The 27,413-nt window shown below is 46.0% G+C and overlaps 1 protein-coding gene across 1 annotated transcript in view; it reads right to left on the reverse strand.

Annotated features, from left to right (window-relative positions):
- The window catches only part of RSBN1 (round spermatid basic protein 1), a 136,993-nt gene that overhangs the window by 64,325 nt on the left and 45,255 nt on the right, over window positions 1–27,413 (reverse strand). Inside the window, exon 2 of the mRNA XM_069633364.1 lies at window positions 13,872–14,539. Within this exon, the coding sequence (XP_069489465.1) occupies window positions 13,872–14,539 (668 nt within the window). The remainder of the gene's footprint in view (window positions 1–13,871; window positions 14,540–27,413) is intronic.

Here is a 27,413-nt window from a genome sequence, read left to right on the forward strand (position 1 = left end):
CGTGCCTTGCCGTTCTCAAAATATGTTCTTAATCGAACAAGTATATTAAATATTTGCACCGAGGTTCCAAGCCTGAAGGACCCAACTACAACAGACAGAGTTAGCAGAATTTGTTAGATTTTAGCTTCAGATAAATCATTCTATGTACAATCTGGTTTGGTATAGAACTTACTTTGGCAGGCACAAATTTCTGTTTGATTTGGGTTTTGTTTTGTGTAAAGATAACAATTTAAATAGTTACCAACCTGAGAAACCTCAAATAATGATATATCAACCTACCCAATGTGAACCATCTAAAAAAAAAAAATGGTTACCTACCAGACACCCACAACAACATCAGGTATGTCTGGGTCAAAATCATAACATAAGACTGTAGAAGATGTGGTTAGCCTCATCTCCTGGAATACCAGAGGTCACAGTCATCTCTTAAATCCTCGTAGTAATGAATTAAAAGATTTACATCATTGTGCTACAGGAGACATGGATTACGACTGCCCCGATGTGGGCCTCTCACTCAAAAGTCTAGACCTTTGCTATTAAAAAATAAAACCTATGGGACGTCCATCTGGTGGCCTTTTATTGGCTGACAAACATGCTAGTGGGTTCTCGGTAGCGAAATACCCTTCTCATTCTCCCTACTTTCAAGCTGTCACACTAACTCGAGGTAACAAGAGCATTGCTATCATCAACATATATTGGAGCAAGCGAAATATACCAGAAGATTTTTTTTTTATGCATTTACTATGGCATCTAGACAACATAGTTACCGACAAAAGCATAGTCTGCTCCATCATACTTTAAATCTTCATATATTATCCATCAACAATGCCGAGCAAACGCATGAAGAATGCAGTTGGTGTTGAATTATGAAATAAAGGGGATTTGTTATGGTAAATGACACTGCATTTGGTGATGTGCCTGCCCAGCCCACATGGAAAAGTGGTATGCAGCATGCCATCATCGATTACATCTATGTTAGTGCAGAGTTTTTGCCACAGGTACAATCCATGCAAGTGACGCCATCGCGAGGGAGCGATCACAACCAGCTAATCATGCACTTTAAGTTTTTATCCGAGACATACTTGCTGTATAAAAACATCTAGATGTCGCAGCTCCAAATCAACAATAGGGGCACTCGCCTTAAATGGAATCTTCAGAAATTGAATCATTACAAACATAACTCCCCACTAACGAATGCTTCAGAATGTTACATAAATATGATGCCAATCTTTAAGCAAGAAAAAATGCCTGACATTGTCAGACACTCTCGCACTTCTGACCTAGACATCCAAAAAGAAAAAGCTAAATTGAGGCGTGCAATACGTAATTTTAGGTACAAGCCTGTGAATGCAAGAGCTGATATGAAAAAGTACTTGAAAACCACTTCTAGAAATTGGTTGAAAGGTCAGAGGAGCCTTCATTATCAGAAAAATGGTGAACGAATGTTGAAACAGATACCCACAATCGACAAGTGGCATTTGGAATTGTTTAAATATAGCAACACTAAAGTCAGAAGCCGGATTTGTAATCTCTGCCGTAGGGAAAGAACAATGGTGCATGTATTTTAGAGATCTTTACTGCTCTCCTTTTCCAGAGTTCACTTGGAATCTCCATATGCCAACGATATTCCACTCCTTTCCGTGGGAAAATGAAGACATACTACACTATTAAAAATCTTAGCCGCTCTCGAGCCACTGGCCGCGATGGCCTTCATAATGGAATGCTAAGAGACCATCCACAAGAATGAGCATCTATTCTTAGTCAAATCTTTAAACATAAATTTACTGTTATATGTACTATAAACAAAAGTTCATTCCCGTCATTACATATGGGACTGAGGCTTTTGAGAAAAAAAAAAAACATACAATTATTGGGTAATTATAGAAGGATGCTATTGGAAAAGTTTTAAATCTACCGTCATCTGAACCCATATGTATCCTTAGGCACGAATTGGGACTATTATCTTTATATGCCATCTACAAATGGAAAATCTGCTCACTTTATCGAAAATGTGTACTTGCTGCTAATAACAATCGGCTTACTGGATATTGTTGCAAAATATCTTTTATCACCAATGGACTTATTCCCAGTGACTTGGAGGGCAAAAGCGCAAAAAATCATCAATGAAATAGGTATATCAATAACTCTCCTACTTGAAAACCCAGACAAAACAAAAAAACAATTATGGGAATATGATTGATAGAAACAAGGAGCGCTTGCTCGTTATATTGTACATTTATTAATACTCCCTTTGCTATGAAACGCTATGGAGAAATTGAAGATCATCTAATCCTATTTCCTAGCTCACGTCTGAGAGATGATGTTCTGCGCTACCGTCTAAATATTTGGCCTAAACATCAAGTTTTGCTAAAATGCAAATTAATTACAGTGGACAAGTTGTCTTGTCGATTTTGCAAATCTATCCCTGAAACATCTTTGAACTGAATGTCCTATGCTGCTTTCCCAGAGAATTGTGTTCTTTAAACCTTTATTTCAGGATTAAACTATTGTCATTAGTGCTCAATTGTGGGATCTGTTTCATTGTACAAGACAAGTGATATGATATGCTATCCTGAACTTTCTATACAGTCTGAGACTAATGTATACGATGACAATCCCAAACAAATTGTGATGCTTGTTTGTACCTCAGACTTTATGAAGTGGAAATAATGTTTCACTTTGCAGCTGTATGTTGTGATCATGTATGATGATTTGCAATCGAATGATTGTTTCTTTTATGGACTAGATCCATTTTTATTTAAGTTATTTCCCCTTCTCTTTTTCTTAATCGTCTTTATTCTAGCACATGTTAATGATTTACATTTTAACGTTATTTTGTGTATGCAAATTTTGTATTTTGTACTAGTTGAAAAATCAAGTTTGCTTGATTAAAACAACTTATAATAAAAATACTTCAGCTCTAAATCAAAATGTAATTATAGATCAAATAAATTGTTCAATTAACCAATAGACCCTCAGTATCCGTCCTGGTGGGGTCTAGTTTGTAAAAAAGAAAAAGAAAAAGAAAAGAAAAAAAAAAAAAAAGCAAGAGACTCTGACCTATTACTTTCAGTATTGATACACTACATTTTTTAAACAGTCAAACTGTTACGTAACTTGGAATAATAGAACTCCAAAAATTCCTTTCAATAAAAGCCAAGATAACGGCAATAACATTCCCAGATAACACAGATCTTTATTATTACGACAAATGGGTTTGTTTCATTTTATGAATCTCAACAAATGGATGTTCCTACTTCGATTAAAGCTGAATCCAAGTTAATTGCTTCTTTCTCTTTATCTCATTTTCTTCAGACTTCGTCTTGGACTGGCATTAAAAAGTTCCCTTCTCTACATTCTTTGAAAATACTTGAACTAGCTTATTAAATTGCTCTTTTGTTGCCCAAGATTCAATCAACACCTTTTATGGTTTAATACATTCTGTTTAAACCCAAAGTCGATATGCTGCAAAGATGGTACGCTGCTTGAATATTTCTGGTTAAACAATTATTCCTAAACAATATGGCTATTCCATTCCCCCAACTCTGTATTGAATTAAATCTTAGTAATGCTGATTACAGGTGTTATGCTGCCTTTGTAAAATCAGTTACTAAAGCCCTACCTTTCTGCTTCCAAAATATGCCTTATATGTATTTAGAATTCTTAATGCACTCCACACCTACCAAGGCATCTAAGCTATGGTCCATTCTCAACCAGCGCAAAGAAAGCAATCGTTTAAATTCTAAGATTACTAAGCAATGGGAATTTGATTGGAATTTATAACTCTCAGACACCCAAGTTGCTTTTCCACTTCAGTAGCTGCTAATGTAACACAATCATGCTATTTTATTCTACATCGAGCCTACCTAACACCACTTAGAATGTCAAACACTTCCAACACTATTTTGAATGTTTGCTGGTCCTGTCATTCCCCCTCCGCAGACTTCATACATTCCACATTTAAAAGGTAATTCTGTTTATTCCTTTTGGGAAAAAATATGGAAATGTTTGCCAAGTGTGTTTTTATTTCAGGAACCACTAACTTTATGCAATTTGATCTGTGTTTTAGTTAATCCTTATATGTTGCATATATCATCTACAGATTTGTTCCGTTTTCGTTTATCTATGTTGCTTTCCATCTTATTGCTACGAACTGGAAAAAAAATGCACAATAATTGACATACAATCTATGGTGCAACTCCATTTACTCATTCCATAGAACCAAACCAATGTACGCTTTATCCTGTAGAAATGTACCTAAAATGTAACAACAAATGTAATGTTTTTACCACATTCTTAATGTAGACTATAAACTTCATTTCAAATTATGCTGTTCTCCAGTCTCTCTTCTTCCCCATTGTGGCTTCTAGTTTTTCCTGTCCATTTTTCCCTGTGAGTCTTCATTTATCGAATATTGCTAAATGGGATAACCTCAGTTTGGAATATAATAGTATGCTTTAATAATACCAGTTTTTATATAGTGCTAGCTCACCAGAGGACATCAAAGCGCTGTAATATCAGCCGATATGCTTTGAAACTACACTCATTACGAATTATTCTCAACTACTACTCTTTGGTATATGACATTTTTCTATATGATAAAATGTTTGCTTTATGCTTCAATTCGTTACCACGTTTATGAAACCATTAATAATTATTTAACTTTAAAAATGCAACATTCTTAGAGTGACAAGATAGTGCACAATGCTGGGAGCTCCTTTCCATCAGTTCTGGGTGTTGTGGCACTCAACACTTTATACTGAGCCAAATTGCCTTTTGGTTCCTCAAAGCACGTAGGCTTGTCAAAGGGCTTCTATAGTGTGCCACTTATTTGAAAAAGGCCACCAGTTCTCCTAGGAAGACCGCTTTGACTGTGGGTGCTGGTCAAGAATGTTCATCCTTCAGGTACCCTAAACACAGTCCAATGAGCTGAACAGTGAATTGTAGGCTTTCACTGAGTGGAAGCTTCAAAACAAAGCCCTGCACAGCACTGTGGTTGGTCCAGAAAGGAGAGCTATGGGTTTATTTATTTTAACACTGTCAACTTCACAGCAAGTCTTGGCTCTCACAGGAGCAAAGCTACATTCACTGATTTTTCCAATCAAAAGGACCCTTTATAGGTGGTCTCCTCGCACCCCCCACCCCCAACTTATAATACAGGGTGATCCTCTTCCTTAGCAAAGTGTCAGCAGTGTCAGTGCTCCAGATAATTGCTGAGCTTGCTTACATGACGTTTAAGACGTTGACCACTAAAACGCAATGGGGTGTAGCGAAAGGCAGAACCCTGTGCACCCTGGCGTTTCAATTATTCGGGCACTGCGACTAAATATTTCACATTCAAACAGTATTCATGTAGGAGAAAAAAACAGGGAAAGCATGGCCGAAACAGTTTGGATGCGCCATCCAATGACAGAAATGAAAGGGAGACTGGTACCATTCAGTGCTAGATCGTGAAACTTTTGTACTGCCCCATATCTCCACAATCATGGGTTCAGTGCTCCAAAAGCCTCGTCCGAAATTTGGCGTAGTGTGTTCTCAGATGTGGCCCACCCCCTGCGCAAGATGGCACAGGTACGAAAAAAGGAAAGTTGAAGGAGAAAGGTTGGCTGCTTTATGATGGCACTGGTGCATCGAGTTACAATGGGTCCACAACAAGGATTGCTAAAAAAAAAAAAATGAGGCATATTCTATGTGAAAGTAGGTAGAGACTGGTTCTAGTGCTTAGCTGCATAACGCACTCTACGTTAGAGACGGCTCTTCATATTTGATGGATTGCCAGTTTGTTATATCTCCCGCGTGGCAAGGTCAGAAAAATGATGGGATTGCCAAGCCTGGATCACTACAGTGGACCAGTCCAGAGGAGACTGTACAAGCAAGATCGGTAGATACCAAAGAGAAAGCAGAGAATCATGTATCTGAATCATTTCTAGTTCTGCTAAGTGGAGTGTTTAGTCCAGTCCCGCCATAGTGGCGACTCTCCCAGTGACCACACAGAGGGACGCAGCCTGTGCATCCAAAACTACTTCTGGCAATGTGGACGTCCGCCCGTCTGTCCCAAAGTACAAAAGCAGTCAATTCCCTATGCCACCCACCGGCATGTCTCCCACACACACACACATCAATCAGAGCCACTTGTTGGCTGGCACTACAAGCACATACGTTGCTACACCAGTACAAGGCAATGCTTGCCGACATGCCCGGGAGGATAGCTGGGTGGGGGGCGGGGCTTGGTTCAACACGTTTGTCTTGGAAGCGAGAAAACGCAGAACAGGTTCGAATCCCAGTCCTGCGTGTAGAGACTGCTCCGGCATTAACCATGTAATAAAAGATGAGTTAGAATATAAAAGGATCATGCCATGAAGGAAACATCCATGGGCACTTTATAAAACAAAGGAGCATGCCAACACGAGACGGTGCATTCAAGAATGAAGGAAAAAGTATGCCACAAATGTAAGCAAATGAGCAGGTTATGTGCATGTCTAAAGGGCCAAACAAACTGAAGATGAGACTCACGCGATTGGCTGGAAAACTGTATAAACCATAAAAGAATGCTGTCATTTAAACTCATTTGCATTCGCAATTTACTAAATCTTGGCTACACTCTTAAGTGATAGCAGACGGGCAACGACTGACCAGATGCAACCAGCCCGTCATCGGATGAGCCCTCGTATCCCCGGCAACCGGCATTGTGCAGTAAATTGCAGGGATCCGATATTCAAAAGGTTTCACTGCCACTAATTTAGCCTTTGACCCTGCGAGATACGGCCTTAGCAGCCAACCACGTTGAGGTGTCGATTTTCCATGCTTTCCTGGTTCCTATGAAGACCGTTTAAAAAAAAAAAAAAAGAAAAGATCCACTGTACTCCCATTTCTCAAAGGTGCACCCTTGCTATATAAAATGCTAAGCGTATGTGCATGCAAGATACTTAGCTAAGGTACCCTGAGGTTCTAGTGCACCCGACATGGGCCTGAAGAACCGGCATGTTGCATAGGGCTCCACAGCATGTCCAGGGCACCCAATACGGTGGATCGGGCATGCCTCCATATTTAACAGGACACTGAATGCCAAGATATCCGGCTTCGGATTTAATACCCAGTATATTCTAAGATACTGCAATAAGATTACTTCATTAATGAAATGGGAGTCTCAATTTGATAGTCCACTCCACTTACACCATTCTGTGTGGAGACCATATGCGGTCCTCTGCATACTGGTACATAAGCGGCTTGGACTGGATGTCTCCTGCGATTTCAAAATAGGGACATGTGACTGTTGCTGTCCATGCTCTCCGAATAAGCCAACTACATGCCCTCTTCTCAAGCGTACCAACAAGTCAGCTTTCTGGACCTCTGCTTTATTCATATGGCAATGTAAAGTCCGGGGCAACCCAGCTCCAAAGAGCATGCTTTAGGTAGCCCGTCATTTTCTAGTTGTTTCTATCGGGAAATCAGCCACATGGTGTATATACCCCCAAACTTTCCATAAAGGAGCATGGGATTCTTTCAAATTGTAAAATAGAAGCAGAGTTTGTTCAGGACATGACCCCAAAATAGGTTTTACTTCGTCGGATTCTGCTTGTTGCAAGCCGTACAATTCAACGTTTTTCTCATGCTTCATCATATTCCCATGCGAGACAAAGAGCTGACATTGAGCCATTAAGAACAACTTCACGCCCGGATGCCCTTGGGCCTGGTGCGCTATATAAATAAAATCAATACAAAATACCAATTCATGTAGTGCCTTTCCTCGGTCCTTCAACTCACGCTCCTTCTCCGCTTCCTAGATTATTCATCACCGCCTAACGATTTAACTGGAGCTCAAATCTATTTTTTGTTCAGCTCTGTCATGGGTTTATGCGTCCCTTTGGATTGGCTGGTTAAAAAGGATGCTTGCCATGCATGGAGAGGATGGGGAGGGAGCGAAGGGGGGGGGTAATGGGGTGAGAAAAGGGGGAGAGACGGGAGTGTGAGCGAGAACAAAGCAAGGGAGGAAAGATGGAATAATTCTGAAAATATATTGGAAACAGGGAGAGAAAGTAACCTCTCTACTTGAAATAGAGAGGATGGGTAGAAAAATGAATTTGAGGTATTAATCAAAATATTAGGAGGCATCTAGCCCCGATCAGCCAGCATGAGAAAGTGCGGACACTGCACAGTGATAAATACAAACTACGAGCAAGGTATTGCAAAAGAATCACATGGCAGAAGAGATTGCTATGCAATTCTGTAGGTTTGCTAATCAAATAGACACCTGGCTAGCACAGCTGGCAAAAACTAAACCTGCATTCCTCTAGCCTTCAGTGCGGACCCTAACCCCTTTTCCCTGTAGGTTCAAATGAGCTAATTGAGAGTGGACGGGCCAAAGGTCTGTGTGGGAATGCTAAACAAGAAAAGTTATTTTTTCCAATTATCTCAAACCTGAAGTTAATCAGGATGATACTTTTATTAAGCCTAATATATTTTGTTTGGCAACGACCAGTACGTGTTAGCTATATGTTTTATTAGACAGTCCTATAATCCCATCCCTAGGAATGTAAGGCATTAGTATAATGAATACAGTATTTCTACTGTAAACACTATGTCTCCATGTTTTTAAGTAAAGTTTAGTGTATCTTAAGATCGTAGGGGCCCACCATATTTGCTTTTGTAGGTGCATCATACTGACAGGTCAACACTTTTGAAAATGTACTGCAAGGGTGCGGAAGTAAGGCAGGGACACAAGGGTGGCATGTTTTGGGGTTTAGACTTAATAAAAAGGAGGGACGGGTCTTTATCCCTAAAGCCCTGGGGGTGGGGGGGGGATTTCCTTTCCTCAAAAAGGAAACTAGTGAAGTTGTCAGGAAGTCTGAAATAAAGAAGTCCATCACAGTTGTGTCCCCAAACCCAACTTCCATCCCAAACACTAATCATCTAAGATAACTGTGCATGGATCTCTTCTCAAAAGGAAGCACAGGTCTGTGTGCTTCAAACAAAAGAAGTCCCCAGTTTCACTTGTAGTAAAAAAGATGCAAAACAAAGTTCCAAAATGCAAGATTCCAAAGCTAGGGTTCTGCTCATTTCCCCTAGACTACTTCCTGTCCCAAGTTGCTAGATAACTCATGAGGAACTGTTCATTGGCTTCACGGTTCGTCTATCCAGTCAGCTTAGTCTTGTGCTCATTCATTTTAGGGCTCCTGAGCCCCTTCTCTCCAAGATACAATGTCACTGAGCAATTCACAGGGTATTGAGTCTCGTGTTGGCGTTTCTTTTATCCTTTCCACTTGGTACAGCTTGCTATCAAGTGTAAGCTTCCCTTTTGTCAGTTCCAGGGTTCTTTATCATTTTGCTTTCAACCTCTCATGTGGTTGCAAGTTCCACACTCAATACTTTACACAGCTTGGTTCACTTTCCTGCCTAGCCAGCGTTCTTTCTTTCACAGGGTCCTAGACCTTCTTTCTCTCATATGGGTGAAGGTCCCACACTCCAATTGTATGTTGTATCCATTCGGTTCACTCTCCTCCCAAACATACAATTCTTCTGGCTTTCAATCACTTGCATTTCAGGCCCCAGACCCTTTTGTTCTCAACTTCTTATTTGGGTGTGGATCCAAGACTTGCATGGTTTTGTAGCCTCCCCTTGGTTCAATCTCCTGCCAAGTATACAACTTATTCTAGGTCTCAGACCCTCTGCTTCTCCTTCTCTTATTTGGGTGCAGGCGCCAGGCTCACACTGCTTCACTGTATACACTTGGTTCACTCTCCTGTCAAGCATACAAGTCACTCTGGGCCCAAGAACCTCTACTTCCAGCTTTGTATCGCTTCCCTGGACCTCATGCTGCTCCTGGACACCACGCGCACCAGTTTCCTTCCTTCTTAGAAATCTCTGCAGTTCCCAGACCGTTGTGTCCCTCTGTGAGGCTCCAGCAGCGTTCAGATTCCCAGCGGGGTCTACAGCAGCTCCGAAATCTTGCAACGCTTTTCAGCTGTGCATTCTTCTCCTGCACTTCGCCTGCGTTTGATATGCCTGGAGGATTCTCTCTCTAATCTCTTGGTATGGCTTCACTGGCACTTGTGTCCACTACCTTCCTGCACAGCTCCCGCTGTTAGTCCATGGTGGACTAATCTGAAACTCATGCGTGGGATAACTGTACTCCTTCAGACCAATCACTTGTGGAAAGAAGCTAGACCGTTCACACTGCGCTTCTTCATAGGGATTATCAGCCTCACAGTGATCTCCACAGCACCGGCCTCCACATTATATGTAAAACACTTTATATTTTGGTATTGTCATGTTTGTTGGTTTGACTGACTTTGCAAGAAAATGTGTTAACTCTCTTATCTGGGGAGGGCGAAGGGGGGGGGGGGAGAAATAGTACGATATAGGGTTGAACAAAAGGTTGAGTGTAATAAAGTGAGGTCATGCCGTGTTCTCAGACGATTGTCCCCAATCCCATAAGGTGAGTCCTTCCTCATGTGATCCTCCTTCGATGCACGGAAGCTGCTCTCCTGAACATCCGTGAAGACCTGCTCTGCAACCCTGACTCCAATACCCCCTGCGTCCTCATCCTGCTTGATCTCTCCTCTGCCTTTGATACTGTCAACTATACCATCCTACTCAACCGTCTCCGTGTGAACCTGGGTATCACCGGTCAGGCTCGGCTGACTGCTTTCCTCTCCAACCGACACTCCCAGGTTCAACTTGGGTCCTTCCTCTCTGCTATCTTTTTCTCTACCTGTGGTGTCCCCCAGGGGTCTAACCTCCCCCCTGGCTGTTCAATCAATACCTGGCACTCCTGGCCCACCGCATAGCTGCTCTCTGCCCCAACTTTCAGTGCTACGCGGATGACACTCAGCTCATCTTCAGACTACCCTCGGCCTCCTCTACCTCCGTCATCTCTGACTGTCTGCCATCCAGGAGTGGTGTGCCACCAATGACCTCTGCCTTAATGCCAGTAAGACTGAGATTCTCCTCATCGGCACACCCGCTTCCTCCTTTCCTGCATCTCTGTGGCCGGCCTCTTGGCCCCCTTCCTGCTCCCACCTGCAAGGCTACAAATCTCGGGGTCATCTCCGACTCTACACTCTCCTTCTCTCCATACAGCTCCGACATCTCTAAGAAGTCACACTACCAGGTGCACCGCCTCAGAGGTATTCTTCCTTCCCCTCCTTCCCCCCAGAAGCTCACGGTCTCGAGAGCGCTGGTTCTCTCCATGCTGGACTACTGCAACAGCCTCTTTCTAAATATGCCTGCTTCTACTCTCCGACCACTGCAACTGATCAAGAACAGTACTGCGAGACTTGTCCTTGGCCTCAAGCCCAGGGATCGTATCTCTCCAGGACTGAAATCTCTGCACTGGCTCCCAGTGGCTGCGAAGATCAAGTACAAAACCATCTGCATCGTCCACAAGGCCTTCTGGGGCCTGGGGCCTCAATACCTTCAACTCTCTTCCTAAATACCTTCCTTCTCGAGCTCTTCACCCATCTGCCTCCAATTCCCTCAGGGTTAGTCGCTTCTCCAAGCAACGAGTTGGTGGTAGAGCTCTCTCTTCGGCAAGGGCCTCCCTCTGGAACAGCCTCCCTAAAACTTGAGGATAACATCTTCCGTTCCGTAAACACCTCAAAACCTTTCTCTTTGCGTCCGCCTTTTTTCCTCCTCTCCCTTGTGGATTTCCTTGCTGACACGGAAACAGCACTGGTTACTGGACCACCCTCGGACCTCGGGCCCAGGCCCACTCCCCCGCCAGTCGCACTCCTGCACTGCCTTCCTGGCAACCCCCGCACTTGGTGACTGTTTCTGTATCCCTATAGTCCCCTTTCCTGCACTTACCACCATATGTCTGCACTTACCCTTTCACTTGCCACCTGCTGGCCGTACCTTTATTTATTGTTATTTGTTTATTGCTCTTATCCCTTGCACTGCACAGACCTCATCCCCCTACCCCCGCACTTCCTTCCCCTCCCCCTTCCCATGCACTTGCACAATCTGAATGTCACCTGGCCTAGTAGGATCGTTGTCTGTCTCCCCTTGTTCCCCCCCCCGACCCCTCCCTTGCCTCGTCGAGCCTTGAAACATAGGCGCGTTATAAATGCCATATCAGATCATATGGGGATTATTGTACTGCAGACGCACCATCTTGGCCTCCTGAGAAAGGTCTCCCTCTGGGGGACAAGGCAAGACATCCTCAGAATGGTCACAGTACATGATCACAAGGCCACATTGTTCTGATGAAAACCATAGTTCTGTAACCTGCAAGATGGATACATATGTCCAACTGGTGCTCAACCCATGAGCTGATCCCATACTTCTTGACCAGGTCTCATCGCCCTGTTGATTTATACGCGCTAACCTGAAAGTGAGGTATCCACATACTACAGTATACCAGGTTTGCCTAGTTATTGGCCAGCGGCACTATCCACTCTGCATAGTCTCTTACTTGCTTTCAATACACAAAGCTAACTAGCTGTTCACACAAAGTAGTGATTATTAGTTCCATCCAGTATGTACATCTACAGATCTAAAGCAACACCATACACTGCACTTAGTATCCAAAGCTTGCTTTGCTCTACGATCCTGATTACAAGTGAATAAACGAACATTGTTTTTTTAGCACCTGGGCGATCGAGCCTGCCAATCAAGAGGCCTGGAACGCAAGCAGGATCCACAATTAGCCACCCACATTTCATGCCAGCCCACTGTTCCTCTGCCCAGCCTTCACCTTGGAAGGTGGCATCCCAACTCGAATCTCCACCAGAGACCCCAAGCCAACCCCCCAAATGGCCCACCACCATGTCTTGAAATAGATAATTCCAAGAGCGAAAACGTGTAATTTCTTTTTAAAGGAAGCATGAATTGCCCAAAGCCAGATTCCCTTAAAAATAAATAAAAGTATCAGCACCTCAGATAGCAGCTTGCAATACTAATAGTGATTAAACACTGCTTTTGTGGGTCCGTAGGGCTGGAATGCTGTGCTTGGGCCTACCTGGATAGGGTTTGAGGGCCGTTACTGGCCCTGCCCTGAAAGTGGTATTTAACAGTCTATTGACAACTGTTATCAATGACAGGCATGGGCCAGCTTGTCCACCCCAAAGTTGGCAAATTGCCATACTTGCTGCAATGCCATACTTTGTATACTTAGTCTCCAGCTATGACATTGTGAACTTTTTGGATTTAAGAAACTTCTGAAATTCTCCTTACACAAGAAATGATGGGACAAGCATACGGGACACTATCCTGTGCAACACTGACTGTACCCAGCTGCATAGCATTCTGCACTGAAAACTGTTTTCAGAACCCTTTTATCACATCTATTCATGTAGATAACCTTTACAGTTTGCAGACAAACATCTCACTGATATCTTATTTCAGAGGTACACAAAAATGCTAAATTAATGCACATTTTGTGTCTTGGGTACACAATAACTTCTGGTGACAAAAATTGCTAATCAAATAAGTTTGCAAATCAAGAACATTTTGATTAGCAAACAGCAAATTCATTTTTGAAAACTAATGTATGACCTGAATCAGTAGATCCTGAGCTAAACTTGCCTTTCTCTCCCACTATTCTAACCAAATGACCCTACTGTAGCCTTTATGTGCTAGGGCACCATCAGCCTTGTGTGTCAGTTTCCTTGGAAATTCTTCATATTAGGAGGGGGTGTTTGTGTGCATCTGAACTACCTTATGTAGAGCATTGAAAACTGCATGACATGCAAGATCCACAACATGCAGCTGGGATTAGCAATCTACAGGTTTGTACAAGAGTTGAAATCCCAAATCGGAGGACTGCAATATTATATTCTGAATACAAAGTTATCACCCACTATGCAGCGATAGGCCACTACTAGAGGAGATAAGTGTGTTGCACTGTGCTATGTAGCGTGTGCTCTCCTCACCTGAGAGTGGAAGTTGGAAATCGTGGTGGTTTCAATATCCTTTTTGCCCAGAATTTCCATTTTCACTGGCGTGTTGGGAAAGTTAAACGCGAAGTAATCTAGAAAGTCAGGCAAGTACGCAGCAGCTCCATGAACAATCGCAAGCGCATAGCAGGATGCGTTTTTCTCATTCTCATTGAATGTCAAAGCCAGAAACTCTTCGGCAAACCTCTCCATCTCCACTGGAGACAAGAATGAGAGTTCGTCCATGTAGGCATGAAGGACTGGCGCACCGCCGTTGGACTGGTGTTCCTCGTGAATCAGGTTGCTAAATTTGGTGTCGGACTTGAGGCTGTTTGTGCGGATGCAGTGGTCCTGATGGGACATGAACGGCATCTGCACACCCTGCGGCACCCGGTACTCCTGAGTGCCCAGGTCCAACCGGCAGAGCTGCTCGTCCTTCAGGTACCGGCAGGACTCCTCATCTTCAACATCGTTCACTACTTCTGGGCTCTGTACCTCTTGGCTGATACGAGTTAGTCCAGCACACAGGGTCTGTACTTCCTTGTTGTACATTTTAAGACGCCGCCCCCTCATATCTTCCCGGTGTTTCTTTTTCTTTTTTTTCTTAGTCTTCTTTATAAGAAAATCATCCGTTTTCAGAGAATTTCCATTTTCACTTGGAAGATCTGCAAGAAAAAAAAAAGAACAAAAAAAAAATTGTAAACGCGTTTTCATGGTTTCGTTCACTTCAAAACAATTACAATGATTCGGTTTCTTATGGAAATAAGAATTTAAAGCTTTGGTAAATCCCACAAAATAAGTTCTGCTTAATTTCTAAAATGACCCATGACATCCAATATTAAACATATTCACATAGTATCTACTGTCCACCAGTCCAGTTCTGCCTTGCTTCATACTCCTGGAAGTTTCTCGCTAGTCGGGAGAAGAGCCATATTCCGGGATGGTTTCTTCAAGCACTAGCAGCCACGCCCATCCAGGCACCAACCCCGCCATTGCCGCTCCAGTCCTTCTCCTGTCTGCGCAAATGACGTCTACTTTAGCAGGGAAGTTAGACGGGTGTATGGAGGACTTCCCTTAAGGGGGAGACGCTAAAGTCCCGACAGTAATGCTCACAGAAAGCAAGGGCCACATCGCAGCCGCGAGAATCACGCTCCAAGGGCCATGCTTCTGAAAAGCAACCAAGGCCATTTAAGCCCTAGGAACATGAAGACCCTTGGCTCCACCAAAATATGGACACTGATGGGTTTCCACACGACTATGATCGTCTTGAATGCAAACTGATCCAGACAAAAACCCTGAATCGGAAGAACAAAATGCATATGTCCTGTCAACCGGGCAGGACCATCCTGCAGGATCTCGGGGGTAGGAGCTTCAGGATTGTCCTGCTGAGAGGCAGCTAATGAGGCAAACTTATGGGGGGGAACTTCCTCTGCCTGCATAGAGTGGTTTGGAAAGACAGTGGGTGAGGAGGTCTAATGGAAACGGAGGCTACCAGAGTGTGCAGAACCACCTGATCTGTGTGACATACTGTAAAAGGCTCTGAGGCTGAAAAGACCTGCAACTCAATCACCAGGATGAAACGATTGCCACAAGAAAGGCAGTCCTCATGAAACCGGACAGGTTTACAGAGGTCACCAGTTTAAAGTTCGGTTGACCAAGGACAAACGGAACACCTTAAAATCCCAGGACGGATGCGACCCCCGAACTGGTGGGAAAAACCAGTGGAGACCCCAATGAAATGACACAATTATTCACTAAAAGAAAAACCTGGTGCTCCTCTGAAATCCTGAAGGCCACAAGGGTTACAGGCAAGTATGGCAGGATCAGATTTCAAGGAGAGAATGGCATGCAGAGGGATTGTGGTGCCCCTACAAAGAAATCACTAGCGTACCACCCAGGTAACATGGTTCCCACCAGATGTGAAACAAGGCACTTGGCACTCAGAAGGAATAAGTAAGCATTCACTGAGGAAGCACCAAATCGCAAGAACAGGTCCTGCACCACAAGAGGGCAGAGTCCATTTGTGGCTCGTCAACGAACCGGTGAGGGAGTCCGCTTACTGATTGCACCCTCTTGGGGAGATGAAAGGCCAGATGATGGTTCGTCTGAGAAATAGCCCATTCCCACAGTTCAACAGCATGCATAACCAACTGAGGAGCCCTAGTCCCACCTGGCTTTTCCACAAAAACATGGCACTGATGCTATTGTCAAGACCCTGCACCAAAGAGCATCCGATGACAGGAATAATGAAGCACGTTAAAAACCTGAAGTTCCAGAAGATGTATACGGAGCTGGCATTCAAGGGCCCAAAGACCCTGAATATGGAGAATGTCAAGAGTGGTTCCCGAGCTAAGGAAAGAAAGGTAATCTGTAGCGATCATTTGGCAGTGGGGGAGGGGCATTCTTGGCTAAACTTTCTTCACGAGTTTGGCAGCATCCCCCAGCTGACAAGCATGAGTGGACCGAGTCCCAACAAAAAGACAGATGCAAATGTTTCAGCTGTTCACGCAGCACTGAAAAAACAAGCCACCAAGCCCAGAAACCGCTGGAAGCAACACACTGTGGCAGAATCGTTGCTCAAAGAAATCTCCCCTTTTCATGATATCCACTACGATAGGGAATACCTATCCAACCTTGCGTGAAATGGTCAACACATGAAAGTCGGGGCTCTGAGAAGCCATGGAAGAAGATTTCCCTCAATTCACCGAAAGGCCCAGGTGAAACAACTACCAGGAGACAGTAAGAGTGCTGGAAAGTGCCTGAGGACTGGAGGCCTGTACCAGTAACAGAACTTACTGAGGTAGGGCAAGAAACAGATACCGAAGAAAGTCACACCAGACCCCCGAGAAGACCCAAGGATGGATATTCGTGCCTTCCAAGCCAAGAGAAATATCTGCCAGCATGGAGCAGAACACAGGTGAACTGGCAGCCATTGCTTAGGTCCATGGAGGAGGCGGAGAAACGTTAAAAAAAAACAATATACTCGGCAGCAGTCATGTGCCGGTTCTGCGTTGCTGAGAGGTAGTGTGGGGGGGGGGGGCAATCGGCTGACCTGGCAAGATGCTCCTGTAATACATACGATAATCGAGGTCCATTTAACTTTGACAATTGCTTCTTTATGATGATATTGGAACTTCCCCCAAAAAGTCACTGAGTTCCATCTTGTGTAGCATCCTCTCCATATACTGCTGAAGCAGCACCTCCAGATTCCAGTGAACCCAAACGAATAGGCATCTGAAACTATTCTGCATGCAACTGATCACTACATTATTGAGAGCTCCATCAATAAATAGCGTGAGCCCGAAGCAACACAGATGTTTCCAAATTGATTTCTAACCTGGATATTAACTCAAATTCCTAAATCGACCATTCTTAGGAACATTGATGCTGGTTCTTACACGGAGAGCCATCTGTACAAGTGTTTAAGGCGCAGTTATCATTACTCACAATCATGACTTGTGAGCTGCTTATGAAATCCTGATCATTTTTGCACTGTCGGTGTTGCTAAGAAATGTGCCCTGTCAAATTGCAGATTGGCTGGTACCATGAATCTACTCACCTGATACATTTCTATTGGACTTCAACCTAACAAATAGCGTTCCGATAAACAGACTTGCCCAAGTCAAAAACCCAACTGCCAGGCCATCTTTTTCCAAAGCAAGCCAAATAGCACCGTGTTGAACGTCTACGAAAAACCAAAGCTCACAAACCCCATGCTGTGCAAGATCCTTACATTCAAAGTAAGGTTTTACTGCAGGATCACGGTCATCATGAAGCAGTTTGGATATGGCTGCGGCACAACCCATTGGCTTATAGTAGCGCATCCAACCCATTGGCTAATAGTAGCGCATCCATATTTAGTTGCGACAGCGTCCAGACTGTGCCTTACTCAGTTACAATGTTGTAGCTTGATATCAGCACCGTGTCCGACACAATGAGGCAACATCCCTTGCTCCAGCAGTTCGTATGCTGCCAATAGCTTGCGGGCTAAAGTACCAGTAAATGAAGGTTAGGGCTCCGAGAAGCCACGAAAGAAGATTTCCAGGTGAAACAACTTCCAGGGTAAGGTAAGCGTGCTGGAAAGTTGCATTTTCAGGAAAAGAACCCAAGAAGTTCGCCATTTATAACGAGGTAGACCCTCATATGCTTGGTGCATTCATGAATGAAAATGTCTGTAGAGTCGCACACAAAGAGGCGAGAACGCGCAGTGAGCAGGTTTAGCCACAGTAGGTGTGTGACCCCCCCCCTCGCCCACCTTCAATTACTCTAAAGAGCACGAGGCCGCACATTGGCTTCCCCACGTCATACTAAAATCTTACATTTTAGTGTGGAAATAACTCTTTTTAAAAAACAAAAGCAATTTAATTAAACTGTGTATTTGTTATTTTGGAATTCATGCAATTAATGCTTTTCATTTCTTTTGGGGGGAGAGGGGACTCGACTTTTTTAACCCTTATTTTTACCTACTATGTACAGTTTTTAAAATAAGAAAATCAATGGTTGTATTTAAATTGCAAGAATGCACACGTGTCGCACACGGCAAAGGTTGTGGTGTTGTGGTACTGGCTCAAGTAATGCTTACAGCTTTACAGAAGGCACCAAGATGGCAGACTCGCGTTCTGCACATGAAGCCCAGTGAATTGGAAACAATCTCTGGCAAGGGCAAAAGACTTCCATGTGAGAGGGAGGGAAGGGGTCATGCAGCTGAAGGCAAACCCTGCATGATTAATGAGTAGCTCCTAGTCTAGAAGGACCGAACACAAACCTCTCGCACCGGTGCGGTGTCCTTTACTTGGAAACGTTTTCTTTTTTACTTCAGTTTTATTCTGGAGGTTACGTCATTTCTAAAAAGAAGGGAGCTGATGCACTGGCAGAGAATGCGATTGGTCGCCAACTTGCTGCCCTCAAAACTAAGGAAAAAAAAAAATCACTTGACCTCCCAGGGGCATAAATTGTGGATCATTCGAAAATATGCAAAATCGATTACTATGGACCCAGTTCAGATCCTGGAATCTAGGCTCAATCTTGTCGCATACTACTATTCATCAGGTTTTTATAAATGCGCCGAGTAGGGCCAGTCCATCTCGGAATTCCCATCAGGGCAAATGGCAAGGGGATGGAAACCCGATCTCTCACAGGCTCAGGGAACATTTTGATGGGTTAAGTGCAAGCTGGTGTGAGGGGCGCCTTATTAAAGCAAAGAGTAAGACAAAGGTGCAAAAACAGTGAAGCAAGTAGCAAGTGCAGAACGTTACCTCACAAGTGCCTTTACCTGAACTCAAGCAGGCGGGAGTACGGCGGTAGGCGATCCTACACCAGGTTGGAGTTGGCATCTAGCTTTCATCAGATCCTATGCCTTCTTGAAAAGGAAGGTTTTAAAGTGTTTTTTGGAAGAAGAGTGGTCGTCTACTTCTCGGAAAGCCTCCCAAGTGTTTTCCCGGGGTGGATTTTGTAGTTTATGCCTGAGATATGGTAGATCATGCCCCCTCTGATGAGCCTGGGAGGTTTGGTGTGATCTTGCACTTTGAAGGTCAGGTCGAGTCTAGCAGCTTCATTGCAATAGGCGCAGAAGGTTCTGCCCAGTAGTAGACCATTACAATAGTCAAGGCAAAGGCCTGTGGCAGCATCCCAGAGTGGTCTGAACCTTTCACTACATGGAGAAGCAGGACAAGCGTCTCATACCATGCCAACGGATTTCTTGGCGATTACTACATGGTGGTAATTGCAGACACTGTTCAGAATGCTGCAGCAACACACATTGCATCTCTGAAGTGCCAAGCATTCGGAGGTGGTCCGCATTATTAAAAAAGTACCTCAAATACATCAAGCAGTTGTAGCAAAGACCAAAAGGAAGCCTGGGCAGAGCACATCACCTGGGCAAGACATTGTGATGCATCAGACTGCTGGCATGAGCTTTCTGAATCGGACCTCATGCTCCAGGTGGCTGCCAGGCCATGACTTTTGGAGCCATCCCCCATATGGTCAGGGTGCTCGGCATGGCTCAAGAGGTCTCAAGTCCCTTTCTAGGTAGCCCTCCTGGAGGGATCCTTGGCGCCAACACAGGGATCCTCGTACATTCACCCAGATCTAACCATTAGGTTGTGCCACTGCGCCACCCAATATCCAAATATAAAAAACCTACTCAGAAAGTATTCATTCAGTGTACCTTACACTAATGACATTAGGTCAAAATAACTCCGATTTATACTTTGTATGTTAGACAGCACAAATGAAAGCACTGGGCCGGAGCTCTGCGCAGTCAGGTGGCCTTGATAAGCTTGGAGGGCGTTTGCCGCATAAGAGGCTGGTGGTGCTGGCTTGTGAGATGGGCCGGCGTTTCATGCGGGAGCCTGCTGCAGGCCTATCAGAAGCACGCCACGGATATTAAAAGCCATGCTTGCGTAATCCCCGGGGAGGGCGGCAGAGGCCAGCGCCTGCCTGTGGCCGACAGACTTCCATTTATTACCGTCACTCACACTCAAGCCAATCTTCTGGGTCCGCAGTCATTTCATGTCACGCCGACAAAAAAACAGAAATAAAAACAGTCAGACTGGTGCATTCATTGTTGCTGTAGGACATCAATTGCCCCCAATATTTGGGCCCTTCATCTCTTAACAAGTGAGGTACTACACATTTTGAACATTAAAAGTAAACATTACAGCAGTCGGTACTCAATAAAGGGGCACTCCGCAAGCAGGGACGAGACCATTATGTTTTGAAGAGGAAAAAAAGATCTCTCTCTCGATCTCTCTCTCTCTCTCTTCCAACACCCCCCACCCACCCACCCGCCCCACACCCGCCAACGCAATTCGTGGCGGGGAGGGGGGGGGGGGGGGCAGAGAGAGACACACACAGACAGAGAGACAGACACCTGGGAGACACCCAGTGTGGGTCACTACACAGTCTCTGCACAGGGGCACTTTCCTTACTGTTAAGTTGGGCTGAGTATTAAAGAAGAAAGGGTAAACTGTATAAATAGTAGTAGAGTCCACCCTAAGTGTCATCCACCCTAAGTGTCATCCACCCAAACAACTCTCCGGGGACTTCGTAAACTGATGATCTTCTCTGTAAAGGAAGACCATGTGTAACACAAAGCAGACAAAACTCAAAGGCTATGAGGCCGAATGGAACTAACGACACAGGTGCTACAAGTGCTTCAAATGAGCATTGATGCAATTGCTCTCAAAAGTGGCACCATAAGGCAAACATTCTCCCCTGTCTAATTGGAAAAGAATGGCAAATAAATGAGGGGGAGAATAGAATCAGTGTTGAAGACAATATAAATAGACCTAGCTTCGTGGAAAACACGTGCAAAAAGGAAAAAGGAGGAGGGGGGCGTGGATAAAATACAAAAAAACAAAAACCCAGCAATAGGGAGCTCCAGAATCGGAGTTTAACGGCAAGTGTCATTAATGTGATTCCTGGGAGGGGAAAGCAACCGGACCACTGGGGGAATAGACACATCGCAGTGTGCAATCTATTTGCTTACACGTTTCCTCCCCTTCCTCAGGACCCGAGCGTCTTGAGGATGTTCCGGGGCTCCCATCATTGCGATATTCTCCTAATTAAACACCCAACCCCTCCCCCTCCCCCCGCCCCCATATTGGCCACAGCAGCACTTGGTCTCCAATATATGATATGATATGGCATTTGTAACGCTCCTATACACAAGTGTTTCAAGGCGCGACGAGGCAGGGAGGGGGGGGGGGGGGGGGGGGGGGGAAGACGGATAACGATCCTACTAGGCCAGGTGACATTCAGACCGCGCAAGTGCAGGGGTAGGGGGGGGGAAGGGAAAAAGTGGAAGGGGAGGGGGAAGTGCAGTACAAAGTAAGTAGAATAAAAAATAAATAGGGCCAGCTGGTGGCAAGTGCAAGGTAAGTGCAGACAAGTGCTGGGAAGGAGGGGCTGTAGGGATACAGAGACAGTCCCACAGTGCAGGGGTTGCCAGGGAGGCAGTGCAAGTGGAGAGTGGCTGGGCCCAGGACCCAGGTCGGTGAGGGTGGCCCAGTTGCAGATTCAGTGCAGTTTCAGTGAAGAATTTAGCAGGGGAGAGGTAGAGAGAAAGCAGAAGCAAAGAGGAAGGTTTTGAGGTGCTTCCGGAACCTGAGATGGTTCTCCTCAAGTTTCAGGGAGGCAGGAAGGCTGTTCCAGAGGGAGGCCCCTGCCGCGGAGAGAGAGATCTACCCCCAGCTCGTTGCTTTGAGAAGCGGCTGACCCTGAGGGAGTTGGAGACGGATGAGCGAAGGCCTCGGGGAGGAAGATATTTAGGAAGAGAGAGTTGAAGGTATTTAGGCCCCAGGCCCCAGAAGGCCTTGTGGACAATGCAGAGGGTTTTGAACTTAATCCTCGCAGCCACTGGGAGCCAATGTAGAGATTTCAGTCCTGAGAGATACGGTCCCTGGGCTTGAGGCCAAGGACAAGTCTCGCAGTTCTGTTCTGGATGAGTTGCAGAGGGCGGAGAGTGGAGGCAGGCAGATTTAGATAGAGGCTGTTACAGTAATCCAGCTTCGAGAGAACCAGGGCTCGGGAGACAGTGAGCTTCTGGGGGAAGGAGAGGAAGGGAAGAATACCTCTGAGGAGGTGCAGCTGGTAGTGTGACTTCTTATAGACGTCAGATATATGAGGAGAGAAGGAGAGTGTGGAGTCAAAGATGACCCCGAGGTTTTTTGCCTTGCAGGTAGGAGCAGGAAGAGGGCCAAGAGAGGCTGGCCAGAGAGCTGCAGGGAAGGTGGGAGTGGGTGTGCCGATGAGTAGAATCTCAGTCTTGCTGGCATTAAGGCAGAGGTCATTGGCGGCACACCATTCCTGGATAGCAGACAGTCAGATGAGGGAAGGAGAGGAGGAGGCCGAGGGTAGCCTGAAAATGAGCTGGGTATCGTCCGCATAGCACTGAAAGTTGGGGCAGAGGCCGGCGATGCGGTGGGCAAGGAGTTCCAGATACTGGTTGAACAGCCAGGGAGAGAGAGATTAGATCCCTGGGGAACACCACAGGTGGAGAAAAAGATGTCAGAGAGGAAGGACCCAAGTTTGACCTGGGAGGGTCGATTGGAAAGGAAAGAGGTCAGCCACGCCAGAGCCTGACCAGTGATACCCAGGTTATCACGGAGACGGTTGAGCAGGATGGCATGGTTGACAGTGTCAAAGGCAGAAGAGAGATCGAGCAGAATGAGAACACAGTGTTGGAGTCGAGGTTCAAGAGCAGGTCCTCACGGATGTTCAGGAGAGCAGTTTCCGTGCTTCTGGCTGCTCTGAAGCCAGATTGATGGTCATGAAGACTACCAACAGATTCAGCATGGAGGATACACTGGGAGATGGCCAGTTTCTCTAGGAGCTTGCCCAGGAAGGGAGTGATGGAGATTGGGCGATAGTTAGCCGGGCAGGAGGGGTTGGAAGAGGGTTTCTTGAGAAGAGGGTGCACAAGGGAGTGCTTGAGGGGGGGGGGGAAATGGGAAGACTCCAGAGGCGAAGGAGTGGTTGCAAAAGTCAGCCAGGGCAGGAGCCAGGGAGTCAATGTGGTCCTTGATAGTTTGAGGAACAGGGGTGAACCTGTTTAGACGAGACTTTCATAGATCAGACTTGTCTGGAAACCTCTTCAGCAGAAAAAAGGGGAAAGGCAGAGAAGGAGGGAGGCGGGGTGGCTGCTGAAGGGCCAGAGGAAGAGCCGGGAAGAGAGGGAGGGAGGAGAGTGAGGACAGGATGTCCGGAGTTTTAGAGATGAAGTGAGAGGCCAGTGCAGAGGGCCTGGGAGGGGACAGGAGAGGTAGAGACTGCAGCAGGGTTGGCAAGCTCCTTGGAGATTTTAAAGAGTTTGGCCGAGTTGTTAGATGCCGCAGAGATGCGGGCTTGGATAAGGGCTCTCTTCTTGGTGAGAACGGAGAGACGGTATTGCCTTTGGAGCAGGCGGCAGGCCAGTTTGTCAGAGGATGAACATGAAGCACGCCATTTCCCCTCTGCCACCCTGCACTTGCGTTTTAGGGTGACGAGATCAGAGTCATACCAGGAGTTACATTTGGCTTTGGGCTTCAGGCGGATTCTCATGACAGGGGCAAGGATATCAAGAGTATCAGATATACTAGAGTGGAGCATGGAGAGGGCTGCGTCAGGGTGGGAGTCAGCCGAAGGAGGCGGGGGGGGGGTTCGGGCGAGAAGGTGGCATCAAAAGCCTCAACTGACACGCGCTTCATGGGTCGGATGACCGAGAAGGTGGGTGGCAGTGATGAGGGTGGCTTTGCCTGTGGGGTAGGGAGGGTGAGGTGGGAGGATAGGAGAACGTGATCACTCCAGGAGAGAGGAGTAGAGAGAGGGACGGAGAGGGGAAGGTCAGAAGAGATCAGAGCATCAAGAGTGTGCCCTGCAGAATGAGTAGGCCCAGACGGGAGAATAGAGAGCGAGAGTCGCAGAGGTCACGAAAGAGTCCAGTCGGGGGACAGGAGGCATCCAGGTGGATGTTGAAGTCACCAAGAAGGAGGAGTTGAGTGGTAGATGACAGGAGTGAGGAGGAGAGGTCAGCCCACTCAGAGAGGAAGGAGGAAATTTGACCAGGTGGCCGATAGATAGTAGCCCCGGTAAGGGAATGGCTAGGAGAGAGAGAGAGAGAGAGAGAGTCGGCAGACAAGACATTCAAAAGAGTAGTTCTGCGTAGGAGTGACAGTGGCAGGAATTCACTCAGGGAAGATAAGGCCAACACCCCCCCTGCACGGTTGGGCCTGGGCACGGAGAGGATCTTGTAACCGTCAGGTAGGAGTGTGTCAAAGCTGGTGACAGAGCTGGCCGTGAACCATGTCTCAGTGAGACCGAGGACGTCAAGGTTCAGTTCCTCAAGAAGGTGACAGATGTCAGAGGAATGCTCGATGGCAGAGCGAGAGTTAAGAGTGGCAATGTGGAGAAGGTTGCCATCCTTGAAGGACTTCCGGGGAGGGGTACAGATTAGAGGTACGCCCTGCTGAGGTGTAGCAGAAGGAGGTGAAGAAGGAGCACAAGAGGGGGCAGGGAGGGAGGGTAGAGGCAAGGTAGCCGAGGACAGAGGAGGGGGGACAGCAGGAGAGGAAAGGAAGTTGATGAGGCGTGGGAAGCGTCTATCAAAGAGCTGAAGGTTTGCCCTGAGGGCCTTGGACCAAGACGGTCCCATTAACGTAGACATTAATGATGGCCTTAGAGGAGCGGAAGGGGGCCAAGAGGACAACGGGTGCCGCCATTAATGGGAGAAGAGGAAAATGGAGAGAGCACAGAGACCATATGAAGGGTCCATAGGTCAGACAAAGGCACGAAAAAGAGGATGTCAGTGAGAGTTTCCTTAGAGCAGGCACTAGTTTAGGTGTCAGCGATGGGGAGGCCTGGGTTGGAGACCAGGATGTCCTTTTTTAACTTTTTCCTACCAGATTTAGTGAGGAGAGCAGTATAGTCAATAGAGAAGCAGTTTGAGAAGAGAGGCGAGATAGAGAGCACCATGGAGGGAGTGCGGGGGGGGGGGGGGTGGGGGGCAGATGATGCGAGAGCACGCAGACAGGAAGAGACCGGCAAGCACAAGTTTACCACATTTCAGAACAGTAATGCGTATTAGGTGCACAGTGAAGAGGCCACCTAAGTTTGAGAATCCTGCGAGGGGAGAAAAACCCTAGTTTACCACATTTCAGAACAACAACAGTAATACGTATTAGGTGCAATCTACTGCTTGCACTGCACATCCTTGCCAAGAATCACTTACCTTGGCGCTCTGACACCTGAAAAACGGATCAGTCATGATAACCTTGGCTTGTCGGATTATAATCTTAAAGTATTGGCGTTGGCGGGAAGCCTTCTATGCGAGCACAATAGAAGGGTAAACTGCTAACATTTTTCCATGGGTTGTTGCAAACAACAAAAGATCCCCTGCAGGCCTCGAGGACATGCTCTCCTTAGCAAGGTTGGTTCATTCAGGTACGCATTCCAGTGTTATCAGACAGAACGTACATGGCGGCTCTTGGAAGCTAACTCCCAAACAAGGAACGAGTAGAGTCTCTAATTCAATAATTAAACACCATTTCAGGGGTTATTTCCCACCTGTTCCCAGTGACACAATGGACGATTTCGAACTGGGATCTTAACATAGTATTAACGGCTCTAGCGCATAAGCCTTTCAAGCCTATTGCAGTGACAGACTTGCACTTCATTTCATGGAAAACAGGTTCTCGTGGCAATTACGTCAGCTCACCCAATCAGGGAGTCCGTCAAAGAACCCGGTGCACAGGGATAAACTGTCTTATGGACCTCAGCCTTCGTTACTGAAGTTCGTCCCAGACTTCCACATGAACCAGGCAATCTCTACCAGGTTCCTTTCCTTTCCTGATCCCCAAACAGAAAGACTGAGCGAATGCTCCACTGTCTTTATGTTTGAAGGGCTCTGAGGTTGTATCTTGAGAGGAATGGGCCTCAAAGATCCTCGGACAGACTGTCACGTTCAGTGGAGTCCAGCCAGGCAACTAAGCAAGAAGCATAAGACTATAGCCAGGTGGATTGGCTTGTGCATTTTCTAGCACCTACCAAGTGCAAGGCAAGATCCCACCTCATGGTCTGCACCCGCACCAGACGGGAACAAAAAGCACAGAAGCCGCAGGCTTCTCAGAGTCATGTGCCATGAGAGGCCATATGCAAAAAGGAGCAATTTGGGCCATACTGTCACCTTTTTGTAAACACTACTTGCTAGATTCCAGTTTCTGGCCCGATGCTGTATTCAGGCAAGCCTCCCTAAGAAATATCTTCGGAAACCGTTAACGTCCATCCTCCCAGAGTTTCAGCGGTTCTTTGTACTCACTAAAAGTATGGAGGAACAGGGAAAGCATGTAGGAGCAAGAAAAACGTCCCATAGGGACTTTTGTACTCCTTGCCCAAGTCTCCTTTCCTCTATACGACTGCCCTCCATCCCCTCTAAAATTAGTAAGATAGTCCTCTCTGGGGTTGGGTCCAGGGAATGAAGGGAAAGGGGCGGAGGAGGCCGGGACTAGGGAGCGGTCATAGTACGCACATGTGACAGTCCCACCCCGCCTGCCCCCTGCTCATAAAATTCTTCAAGGGGAAGTGATGGCTCCAGTCCCATCCCCGCTTGGCAGGAACTCCCAAAGTATGGAGTCGACATACAAGTAGTTATAATGTACAATTCTGTATGCAAATCAAATGGATGTGTATGATTTACTACATAATACCCCAGTATACCAGCATTTTATTTTAGGAAATTCCCACAGTTCGCTGGACTCCAGGACCCCCATGGGTGCTCCTCCAAGACACTTATCAGAATTCTGAATTCCAGTGTTGCATTGCTTAATGCAGCTAGTTGAAAAGTAACTTTGGAAAGCAAATCCCAATCGGTCAATATACTGAGACTTTAGGTCACAACTCAGGAAGCCTTCCGGCTCTTTATATTGGAATGAGTTCTGCAATATTAAATCTAGCAAAAGTGAAGAGACTAAAGAAAAGCTGAACACACTCGCAGGACGTAGAGGAACCTGAAGAGGCCACTCCTCAATGGGGTCACATTGTGGTACCTCAAAAAAAGTTTAACAG

Source organism: Ambystoma mexicanum, chromosome 13 (genome assembly GCF_040938575.1).
Source record: "Ambystoma mexicanum isolate Mex_15411 chromosome 13, UKY_AmexF1_1, whole genome shotgun sequence".
Taxonomy (NCBI): Eukaryota; Metazoa; Chordata; class Amphibia; order Caudata; family Ambystomatidae; genus Ambystoma; species Ambystoma mexicanum.